Below are 12,448 nucleotides of genomic sequence, written 5' to 3'. Positions count from 1 at the left end.
ATACCACCATGATACCTGCCTTAAAATTATAATGCAGCAATGATCAGTTGAGTTCAGCTTATTCTATTCATGCGCGAATCCTTTTCCAGCCACACGCTGTTCCTCACCTTGTGAGTAGCCCTATACAAATACCGATAAAACAATTAGGGACTACATCAACACAACTACACTTAAAACATGATTATACATAGCATATAACATAACATAGCATGCTAGAATTACTAAAGCTGAACGCATTTGATTATATAATGTATTTTATGATATATATTATATATATATGTAATATAAAAACTCGTAAAGAAATTGTCAAGTATAATCTTATTTATGTTATGGCAAGAACTGTAAGCATAGTAAACATTTAGTATGCCTTGTCCGCCTTGGACTACTTAATATAACATATAAATATAACATATATATGCCGGCAACCAGGTGGTGTCGCCGGAAAGCAGTACATGACAGGTTCGAGTCCCACTGGTTCTTTTTTCCGACATTTCTGTTAATTTACAGATCAGCAGTTGTGATCTTAACAAATTCAATTTGTAGAGGGAGACAAATTGAAGAAACTTACACCGAAACTTCAGGTAAGCATGTTGTGAATGTAGTGTGTGTGTGTGTGTGTGTGTGTGTGTGCGTGTGCGTGTCAGAGGCCTTCTCATTCTTCGGACCCTGAACCCTTTGACGAAGAAAGGCCCGTTACTGATTAAAAAAGAATGATCCTGTGTAAATACAAAACTTGTCTACTAGCGAGCGGACCACTTGAGGAAAGTCCCCTTTGGACTTCTACTTGCTCTTTGTATTACAACAACCGTGCACTGTCAATTGTCAACACATTCGGTTGGCAGTGCTATCAGAAATATGATAACATAGCACATTCAGCTGAAGTTTTTTTTTAATTGATAAAAGAGCGTAGAAATGATTCAGCATTTACCTGAATTCCTCTATACAGAAAAAATGTACAAGACGTAGAACTACAAGATAGTTGCCCAATGAATATCATCAGTGTTTGCCCATCTCTCCGTGTGTGTTTGGGTTTGTGGAGTTACCGTTATGGTTTGTGTATGCAAGCGACCGTGACGTGGCAAGATACACGTAAGAAAGAAAAGAAATGGGTTAAAGGGATAGATAGTATTGGTGGAGATGAGAATTTGGCTTTTAACTTTTCGCGAGATACCAAGAAACCACTTATAAAATGGTACAGAGGATACCATTCTAAGAGGAATTCAGAGTTCATTTGATGAAAATCGGTTTGGAATGGCTGAGACACCCAAAAACAAAGTAAATCAAAGCGATCGAAATAAAAGGTGGGTCCCACCATACATATCAGATTTTTTTTTTGAGATCTCAGCCATTTCAGAACCAATTTTCCTCAAATAAACACTGAATGCCTCTTGAAATTACATGCTCTTTCACATTTCACCTCACAGGAGGTTTCTCATTATCTCACCAAAAATGTTAGAAACCTGAAGTTCTGTCTCAACCAAAAGTGTTATATCAATTTAAAACAAACATCCTCTCATGCAGGGCTCGACACTAACGGTGGCCCGGTGGCCCGGGGCCACCAAAAATGAAAGTCGGGCCACCAAATTTCAAAGAAGGGCAAATTTGGTGGCCCGCCTCGGGCCACCACAATTTTTTGAAAAGTATGTCAATAAATTCGTAACTTTTTGCGCCGGAAATTAGCAGTTAATTTTGTTTAAAGGATGGATGAAAAGGACTGAATGAGTGCCTGAGAGTGAGTGTTGCAAGTTTAATTTATGAGTAGATATGTCCAACTTTTAATTCTTACTATCATAAAACTTAAATATTTGACTCATTAAAAAAAAAACCAGGACTTTTAATGTTTTTTATTGTTTTTTTTTCGGGACACCACATTTTTCTCTCGGGCCACCAAAAATTTGAAATTTAGGATTTTGGTGGCCCCATCGGGCCACCAAACAAAAAAGTTAGTGTCGAGCCATGTCTTATGACATGGTCGTCCTCACAAAAACTACCTGTGGCATATGGATTGAACGTAACATATTGTATGTCTGAGGCTTGTTTGCAGGAGAATAAAATGCATATGAGTATACTCATATGGAAAGGATAAAAGTAATTCTTCTAGAAGATGGAATTAGCAAAAGGTCAAATTGGCAATATTTCGTCCAATCTCCATCAAAGCTTATGTTATTTTAACAGGACTGGCAAAGAATGTTAAATATTGTATTCGAATACTTCAAGCGACGACTGTATGATTTGAGCCGAAGTATACGATACACGGAAAGAATTGTTGCATTTAGATATACCATTACTGAAGTACAGAGGCACCAAACTGTAATTCATGATATTCATAGAGTTTGATATCTTCATAATCTAAAAGTGATAGCAGTCGATTCTCTCGTCATACAACATTTAGGAAAAAATCTTCGTAGTATTTTGTTAATACAAAGCTGATTTAAGTTGATTTGAATGATTCAAACATTCAGGAACTGAACGTAGACAAAACTTGTGTTAGTTTTTTTTTTCTAACCGTACAGGGATAATGGGATTAGTACAGTTGGAAATTTGTCGCAGATTCGAAGGTTAAAGGGATGGTATAGTGTTGGTACAAATAGTTAATCATATTTTAGAGAGAAACTAATTATCGGAGGAATTTGAATTCGGAGGAACGTTTATTTGATTGAAAATCTCTTTTGAAATGATTGGGATATCCAGAAACAAAGATATACTTGTAAAAGGTGGGACCCACCTTTTATTAGGACCACTTTGTTTCACTTTGTTTTTCGATATCTCAGCCATTTCAAAATTTCAATTGAATAGTTTTAGAGTGATAATTCTAGGAATTGCATGCTCTTTAAATGTCATATAGGTGGTTTCTAATGACGTTATATCTCGTACAAATTAAAACCCGAATCTCCATCTCAACAAAAACTATATCATCCCTTTAAATGAAATTGAACAGGCACCTGATGGAAAATTCCTATATAATATGGAGATACACCTCCTAAATTCTACCGATTTCAATCGCGAGACTCACGCCCCAAATATACCTCTTTCTTCTCTCTCGCTCTCTCCATCTCTCTCTCTCTCTCTCTCTTTATTTTTTTTTTTTTTGATAGTAGCCTAAGTCAAAATAAGTCCTGCTCTATCTAGGATGTAGGCCTACATGTAATCTGAATTGAAGACTTATCTTTTCCAGCAACTTTGTGAATGATGTGTTACTCATTTGTGGGAGCCGGGCGCCTTTGAATGTTTCTACAGATAAATGGCGCTATCCAAACGCTGTAACTTTCATCATCATCATAATCATCATCACTATCATCATCACGCATCAGCTTAAAATGCTAAAGCTCTTTAACAGTGGGGAAGGGGGTAGGACATATACCCCCGGAGGAATTGCCCCAGACCCTTTTCCTGAAAACTTATTGTGCAATAAGTCGTTAATTAAAAAATGTAAAGACAGTGCGTGCTAAGAAACCTTCGGAATAAAGAATCTTATTTTATTTTTCGGATGAACGAACATTCTCAACAACGAACCTTATTATTTTATTTTCTGATGACCGAACCTTCTGAATAACGAAACCTTTTTTCAATTTTGAATTAACCAACCTTTGGAATGAGAAACCTTCTTTGATGTCAGATAAATAGACCTCTGGAATGACGAACCTTAATTGTTTCCCTTTCTAATTAACGAACTTTAGCAATAACGGAACTTTGAAATAACGAACTGTGGCCACGTGTCCAATCACACAGTGCACATTAAAAACGTATAAAACGTTTTCAGATCAGAATTATGCTCAGTATAATACAAGAAATCCCACAAAGTCAGTAATGGGCAAATTCCCTCCTCATTCTTTGGTTTACAATCATAATCTACAATATTATGATTGCAATCCTTAGTTTCTTATGAAAATTTAGTATAATACGCAATCATTTATCAATTTCAGATCATGATATTCATAATCTAATATTTTGTTACAACAAAACTGATTCAAGTGCATTTGAATGATTCAAACATTCAGGAACTGACCGATGGGATTAATATGGTTGGATAACATTTGTCGCAGATTTGAAGGTTAAAGGGATGGTATAGTTTTGGTTGAGATGGTTATTCATATTTCAACTTTGTGCGTGATAATTAAAAGCCACTTAGATAAAACATAAGAGAGCATATATAATTCTCGGAGGAATTTACAGTTTATTTGATGAAAATCTCTTTTGAAATGGTTGAGATATCCAAAAACAAAGAGATACTTGTGAAAGGTGGGATCCACCTTTTATTACTACCACTTTGCTTTATGTGTTTTTGGATATCACAGACACTTAAAAACCGATTTTCATCGAATAATTTTTGACTGCTCTAAGAATTACATGCTCTTTGGTGTGTCATATAGGTGGCTTCTAACGATATTTCGTAAAAATTAAAACCTGAATCCCCCTCTCAACAAAAACTATAATACCCCTTTAACCGAAATTGAACAAGCACCTGAAGCAAAATTCCTATGGATGCACACCTCCTAAATTCCACCGATTTCAATCGCGAGACTCACGTCCCATACATATCTCTCTCTTCTCTCTCCTTCACTCTCTCTCTCTCTCTCTCTCTCTCAATCTCTCTCTTTATATACATGTATATATATTTTTTGATAGTAGACTAAGTCAAAAAAAAAGTCATATACTCTATGTAGTATGTATAGACCTACATGTAAATCTGAACTGAAGACTTATCTTTTCCAGCAACTTTTTGAATGATGTGTTATACACATTGTGGGAGCCGGGCGCCTTTGAATTTTTCTACTGATAGATGGCGCTATGCAAATGCTGTTTCATCATCATCATCATCATCATCACGTATCAGCTTAAAATGCTAAAGCTCTTTAACAGAGGGGAAAGGGGTAGGACATTTACCCCCTGATGAATTTTACCCCCTGAGGAATCACCCCAGACCCTTTCCCTGAAACTAATAGTAATCCTAGACCTAATCATATTGTATTATAACCCTAACCCTAATTAGTGATATAGCCATATCACTAGCAATTATTCAGCAGGGGATGGGCTGTAACTGTGGAGGGGGGGGGGGGGTGGGAGTTGTCCTGGTAAGTGAGGGTGAAATCCCTTTCCAACAGCCGGTTACAGATCGTTATTCTGAAGATTCCTTATTCCAAAGGTGTGATAGTCCCAAAATGATAAACAAGCTTTAAAAAAATACTGAAATGATCGCTGTGTCTGAAATAGCCAAGAACATGGCCAGTCGTTAGCTAAACTTGCCGTACATGAAACAGTAACATTGTTATGGCGATCTTTAGCACTACATCATCCAAAAGGGTTTACTAAGCAAACACCATTATGCCCAAAGTGACGTAATTGAGGTGTTCAAAGGCCTCTCTGCAAACACTTCGGTGAAGAGACGCGATCACAAGACAGTCTCACTTGGATGGGGGCAACACTACAAAGTGAAAATCCGTTTCATAACTTCGTTTCCCATATACCTCACAATGTCTGATGTACCGAATAACAACCCTTGCGGACAAAGTGGAGGTCGGGCGATTCTGTGGATGATACCCAGATCGATCTCGACGGCATTCACGAAATGTATGTCGGGGATTCCAGACTGCGAGGTGTGGATGGAACCGTTCGGCTTCTGCCACTTTGCCTTGCAGGAACTAGAGAAGATTGGGATTACAGAGCAACCAATGAGCTATGCTGGTCACGAGAAGGAGTTCAAGTTAGCTGCCGAGGCACTCGAGAAATACATGAAAGATACCATCTTCTTTCCAGACAGATTGCCGTAAGTTTGTCAAGCGATGATGAATGATTCTCTTATTTCATTAGTTTGGGCAATGAGTTATATGGTTTGAGCTATAAAATCAATTCATTTGCGTGTCATATTTCATTATGTAGGCCCAAGTGTTTCCAGGGTGGTCGCTGGTGGTGGAAGAGAGAAATTGTGGTTACCATGGTGATACTCTCTTCCACCTGGTGTTACAGTCGTTACCCCCTATCGAGTCCCATTGAAGTCTCTCCCCCCCCCCCCCCCCCCCTCTCTCTCTCTCTCTTTGCGACAAAGAGTAATGTGAGAAGATAACGCAAGTACATGTATCAGAGTTAAACAAATTTAGATTAATTTGCATCAAGGACAGTTTCGGTGTGTACAGCTAAAAGGAAATAAACAATTATTTCCTATAAACATGACACAGACAATGTTGTATTGTTACTAAGCAATACAAAGGGCATTGACATAGGGCCTATAAGTAACTGAGTTGTTGTAGACATTTGTCTTCTATTTGTATCTTTCTATGTGGTAAAGGTTTGCAACAATCAAGAAAAAACTGGAAGAATCAGCCAGTAAATATGTTTTCGTCAAAGATGAAAGCATAGCCATACCAAACGATCAGAGACGACAATTTATTCCAAAAGGATACCAACACGCCTTCATCATCCGACATCCTCTGCTCGTGTACAAGTCTATGAAGAAGGCGACCTTCGCTCAGTACCAAGAAGTTGGCATGCTGAAGTTCAACGAAACTGATGAAAGTTCCTTCGATTTCCGTCCCTATGCCAAGGAGGATGGCGTCGACAAAGTCTTCCAGCAGCATCACGAGCTCTGGACCTACATACGAGATCATATCAACCCCTCCCCGTTAGTCATCGATTCGTCTGCTCTTCTCACCAACCCTGCACCGGTACTTCGAGAGTTCTGTGATGCCGTGGGTTACCCCTACTCAGAGTCGCTTCTACAATGGTCCGGGTCGCCTGAGGTAGCCAAATCGTGGAAATGGGCAGGTGATAACATCTATAAGAATGAAAATTTCTTGGGTGCGGCCATGTACAGCACCCATTTCACTCCACCAGCAGTGGTCCCGGCATGGGAGGAGGTACCAGACGATGTACGGGAGCTCGCTGAGAAAGCGATGCCGTACTACGAGGACATGCTTAAACATTCGCTTAATCAATAGCCGACGATAATAATGTCCGTTTAGTGTTGATTTCTGAATATAGGTGATCCACTGTCTCACGTCTCATTTGACCAGTTGCTTTTTCGTTTGACTCCTTATCCCGTCTGTTGGTGACCCTCTTTCAATCAATGACACTCTGAAAACTCGATAAAAACATCTCCTTTTACCTCAGCGTACAACGATTTGTAGATAAAATAATGATTAATTGATATGATTTATATAGCGCCAAATCCACTCTGCAGAGTGCTCTAGGCGCGGAAGGAAGAGAAAGTGAAGGAGATAAAGGACATACAATTAATATCAAATACATGTAATGAATAATCGAATTGAGGCTTTAAACAAGTGAGTTTTTAGACTGCTTTTAAAGGAGTCTGATGAAGAACAAATTTTTACGGCTGAAGGTAAGTTATTCCATAAGGTGGGAGCAGCATGGCCAAAGGCACGTGTGCCCCATATTGTAGTGAATCTTGGAATTATCAGAGAACCGGAGTACTCATCAAAGATGAGTCCTCATGTTTTGCTTCGGTGACCTCTCTCGTTGTAGTTTACTAAAACAGGTAACCATGGGTCATGTATAAGACTACAATATGCTGTAGGCAATTACGCATCGATTAATATTACTTGCATGTGAACATATTTATTGTACTACTAACACAGAGAGAGAGACGTGTTTCCATGTGAAGGCCGCATGTGTGCATACTTACACTGTAAAACCATTACGTAACTTGATCCTTGTTGACAGTCTAACTTTGTATTTGACTGTACGAATGCACCACCTCTTTCCACCTCCCTGAAGCACCGACTGGACAAGAATGGAATGTTTGAGTAGGGAGGTGGGAAGAGTCCCACTTCCCTGGTTTGAGTCATGACAATTGTGTAAAGATATATACAATGTAATAGTAAGTGTTTCTGGAAAGAGAATCTATGCCATTAATTAACTCTACCATATTTTGTTAGAATATTTTTTTATTTTCTTTTATAGAACACACGCTGGGTATCTATAACGATGTACGTATGTATCAAGAGTGGCGTTCCTCATCAATTATTTTGTATTCCGTTTTTAATCATTATGGTTTAGGCATTTGTAGGATAATCATAGATTTCTGTTTGTAATCGTCGTATATGTAATACCATATACTGCATCTTCAATCATTTTGTAAACCAAATGTCCTGTCTTTTTCACCTATAATGACTAAGAGACTTAAATAAAATCGAAATATGATATCAAATCAAACTGAACTGAGGTGAAAGTGAACAATTAGCTCTAATTGACATTATTCATGCAAATTGGTGCGTAAAATATTTACAGATATACATTCATATTCATCCCATAGAAATGTTTGATTTGGTCTAGCTCTTATATAGAACGTCTTGAAAAGAAAAACTAATGAAGTGTCATTTTATATTCATGCAAGTATACATTAAATTTTCATAATTAATTGCATGTAAAAATGGTATTCTTAAAAGGATTTTTATAATTTTTCAAGCACTGCATTTTGCAGCACAAAGTTTTTACCTATAGTTTGTATGCTCCCTGGTTTAAAAAAAGCAAAACAAAACTGATTTATCTTAAGAGACAAATTGTCTCTACGCAAAAACAAAACAAAACAAAACAAACAAACAAACAAACAAACACACAGAAAACATACAACTTGCATATATATATATATACATATATATATATATATATATATAAATCATACACACACCTACACATAGATCATCAGGAACAAAAAAAAAAAAACCTGACAAAATTAAATGTCTTAATCGTTACATCCAAAAGAACCAATGTAATCATAAAAACATTCTAGCGACAAATAAAATTCTTAAATACAACTGCTTAAATCTGTAGCAAGTTTGATTTATAAACAAGTTTGAGGTATAAACAAAATATATTAAAAAAAAGAATATATCCTCAGTATCTAAAACATCCATGGCATGGAAATCATGTGTAAGAGATAATGCACCCAATGACATTATGATAAGGCAATATACTAATTATAATGCGATGTTAAGCTGTCACTGCTGTGATATCCATGCGGTTAAAGCTAAAATGCTTTTCCATTTTTTAATAACCAAAACATAGAAAACGTATAAACTCGAAAACGTAGGAGCCAATATATGAATTGTATATGATAAAGAGAAGTTTGCTGATCAGAAATGTAAACAATATGTGTATGCCTGTCTTGTGCATGTGTGTGTGTGTGTGTGTGTGTGTGTGTGTGTGTGTGCATGCTGGTACTTTTGTCTGTCTGTCTGTCTGTCTGTATATGCGTTCTGGCTTATGACGTTTGTGTAGAAGCTATAATGACTTTGGACGGATCACAAAATTAATCACATGAACGATTGGTTGGAAGGTTTATCACAACGTAGAGATCTGGAAATAGCTAAGATTACAATGACTCTAAAAATAAACTGATGGCTGGTTTGAGAAACTTACAAACTACAAGCTATTCTAAGAACGTGGGGACCAAATTTATTAAACAGTATAACAATTATCGCTCCCAACCTGACAGCTATCAATTCGATGTCTTATATAGGCCCTATGCTTTTTTTCACTGGTAGAAAGTTAAAGAGAATCAATATCTACTACAGGCGACTCTAGGAATGCTTGCAACGAAAGTGATTTCACTCGTCGAAGAGTTTGCTTCCAAAAGACGCTAAATCCATTGGAAAATGATGGATCTTTTTGGAAGTAAGCTCTTCTATACATTCACACAAAATGTTGACAGCATATAGGCCCTATTCGTAATCACCATTACTCGATACTCTGTATAGGATATACAGAGGCGAAGCATGCTCTCATATATAAGAATTAGATGTAACCAACCATTAACTTCGTGCGTGAAAAAATCAGAAGTGGCTGAAACATGTCCGTGTAAGAACTTCAAGAAAAGATTGCCAAATGTGACTGCACACTCTAAAGAATGAATTGGTAAACCAACATTTAGAATGTTAATTGTTACTTGTGACAACTTTAGCAGATTTAAATTAAACACTCATAATCTTAAATCTAACACTCAAAATTTGCCATCTTTCATTCATTTAGCTTAAAAGGGAAAGGGTAAATGAAACATTTTGAGTGTTGAATCTAGCTCTATACAAAAGATTCGAAGAGTGACAACATCATGATATGTTGGATTTACAATTTCAATTTTTAGAGTTACAGGCCCTTTGACCGTCTAGACACAGAATTGTTGTACAAAATGATCCATTAAGACGAGTTAAAGGGATGGTACAGTATTGGTGGAGATGAGAATTGGGCTTTAAACTTTTTGCGAGATACCAAGAAAACACTTATCATATAGTAAAGAGCATACCATTTTAAGAGGAATTCAAAGTTTATTTGATGAAAATCGGGTTTGGAATGACTGATACATCCAAAAATAAAGTAAAACAAAGCGATCGTAATAAAGTGTGGGTCCCACACTTTATGAGAATCGCTCTTTTTTGGATATCTCAGCCATTTCAAAACCAGTTTTCATCAAATAAACGTTGAATTCCTCATAGAATTCATGCTCTTTCATATTTCATAAGAGGTTTCTCATTATCTCACCAAAAAATGTTAGAAACCTGAAATTAGGTCTCAACCAAAACTATACGATCCCTTTAAATGACTCCACAGTAAGTACAATCAGGATGGCGCTGAGAGTGATATAGATCCGTTCATGCAACCTTTCTCGAGAACGTTAATTTATACAAACACCTGTATATGCATTACAACTGCGACGAAGACATTGACACTCAATATGAAATAAAGGATTTAATGAATCAAGAATCTCTATCAATAAATTGCAGACAACAGCGTGTAAATTACAAACGGAAGGTGTGTAGTATAAATTCTTAAAAAACAACAACAGATAACTTTTAAAGGGGATGGTTAGTAACTGATCAGTGTGAATCAGTTGGAATGCCAGGGGATGATTGTTCCAATTTTTGTGGGATTCATTTAAGAGTACATTGTATATCTATTGTTATGTGAAAATTATTTGCTTCAGAATGCTCTCATATTCAAGTAATGTGCAGTTTAATGTTTCCAGGTTAGCATGCCTGTACAGTGACGGGTCGATCGTTAACGATTAGCTGCACAGCATTTCCACTGATTCCCATTGATCAGTTACTAGCCATCCCCTTTGATCCTTTCTCTATGTTACCGCAATCGAGCTCATTCCTTGACTGAACTGGAGCTGTGTAACACTGTCATTTACGATGGCAACCGATGTCACGAGCGAGGCCGACACCCACGAGTCATACAGCCCATGAGTTCGACACGAAGTGGGCTGTGCTTTGTGGGCTGTATGAGTATGACCCATGGGTGTCGGTCTTGTGAGATGACCTCCAGAGAAGAGTATCATTATAATGACAATGATGATGATGATGATGATTCATAGCATTTGTATCTGAGGCGCCATATGCAAGAGAGTTTATAACTGAATGCCTGGGGAAAAGTGAGAGTCTTGAGTGAATGAAGCTATATATCAAAGTACATGTACTACTGAATATTCGCTCTATCTCATATCATACAGCTTTGAAATATTCTGCGGACATGAGTCACGGTCAAAGTTTGATGACGATGATGATGATGTTGATAATGATGATGATGATGACGACGACGACGACGATGATGATGATGACGATTATGACGCAAGATCTAATCTAAATCAATCTGGTAACGGATAACCATGGTAAGACAGAGACCGCGAAACCAAGGACGAGGAGCTAGGCTGCAGTCCCAGCCGCCTTCATTAACGCTCTTCGTTTAGAAAAGCGAGAGAGGGGGAGAGAAATGCAAAACCTATGACTCTGTTCATCCCATAGATTCTTCCAAAGCGGGGCTCCAAGGGCAAGCAATTGATTACCCCGGTGACACAACTACATGCACCTATATCATACCCACCCTTGACTATCCCCAGTAGTATCCCACCTTAAAAAATAAAAACAAACAAACAAACAAATAAAAAAACAAAAACAAATTAAAAAACCTCCACCTCCTGTTAAGGGACCACGGACCTATAAACGAACACAAAACTGTTGCTCTCATCAGGGACGTGGACCTACCTGCTCTCATGCATGATCCAGCCAGTCTGTCAGTTTTTGTATCCATCGACAAATCAATGAAATGTTATCTAATTATGGAAATTGATTTCACACTACTCATCCTGGCCCAAACCATGCACCATAGTCATGCATACAAAAAGTAACATATATATCTGTATCATATGGGTATTACAAAGCCATTTAGTCATTAGATTTATTTTTACCATCTTATTTTCCTAACGTACGTTTCCTTGATATAATAATCAAATTGTGACATGAAAATTTATAGAATTCCAACAGCGATCTGGAAGTAATCAAAACTTCAAAACTTATAACTTTAAACGTATTCTCAGATCAAGGAGGTGGCTGTCCCTGACTTTTCACTATATGATTTGTTTTTTACCATATTGATTCATTCTGACGTCATAATATCATGTTTATTCATGCTTCGCACCGGGCTAGGGTTGCACGTGTGTTTC

The 12,448-nt window shown here is 37.4% G+C and overlaps 1 protein-coding gene across 1 annotated transcript; it reads left to right on the top strand.

The window, feature by feature from the left end:
- Positions 1-5,471: 5,471 nt before the first annotated feature.
- On the top strand, positions 5,472-6,932 carry LOC139731363 (uncharacterized). The gene is made up of 2 exons (XM_071642255.1): positions 5,472-5,764; positions 6,284-6,932. The coding sequence occupies exons 1-2, from the start codon at positions 5,472-5,474 to the stop codon at positions 6,930-6,932; spliced, it is 942 nt and encodes a 313-aa protein (XP_071498356.1).
- The last annotated feature ends 5,516 nt before the right edge of the window (positions 6,933-12,448 follow it).

This window comes from Diadema antillarum, unplaced genomic scaffold (assembly GCF_040938485.1).
Source record: "Diadema antillarum isolate AM-2024a unplaced genomic scaffold, OU_Dant_1.0 seq00000368_RagTag, whole genome shotgun sequence".
Lineage (NCBI taxonomy): Eukaryota > Metazoa > Echinodermata > Echinoidea > Diadematoida > Diadematidae > Diadema > Diadema antillarum.
The sequence above is the reverse complement of the archived record's forward strand: the minus strand, read 5'-3'. Positions and strand labels throughout refer to the sequence as shown.

Excerpts from the sequence above, each read along its gene's own strand:
- LOC139731363 (XM_071642255.1), top strand. The coding sequence starts at position 5,472 with ATGTCTGATGTACCGAATAACAACCCTTGCGGACAAAGTGGAGGTCGG. Across the intron at positions 5,765-6,283 it reads TTCTTTCCAGACAGATTGCC|GTTTGCAACAATCAAGAAAA; the intron begins GTAAGTTTGTCA and ends TATGTGGTAAAG.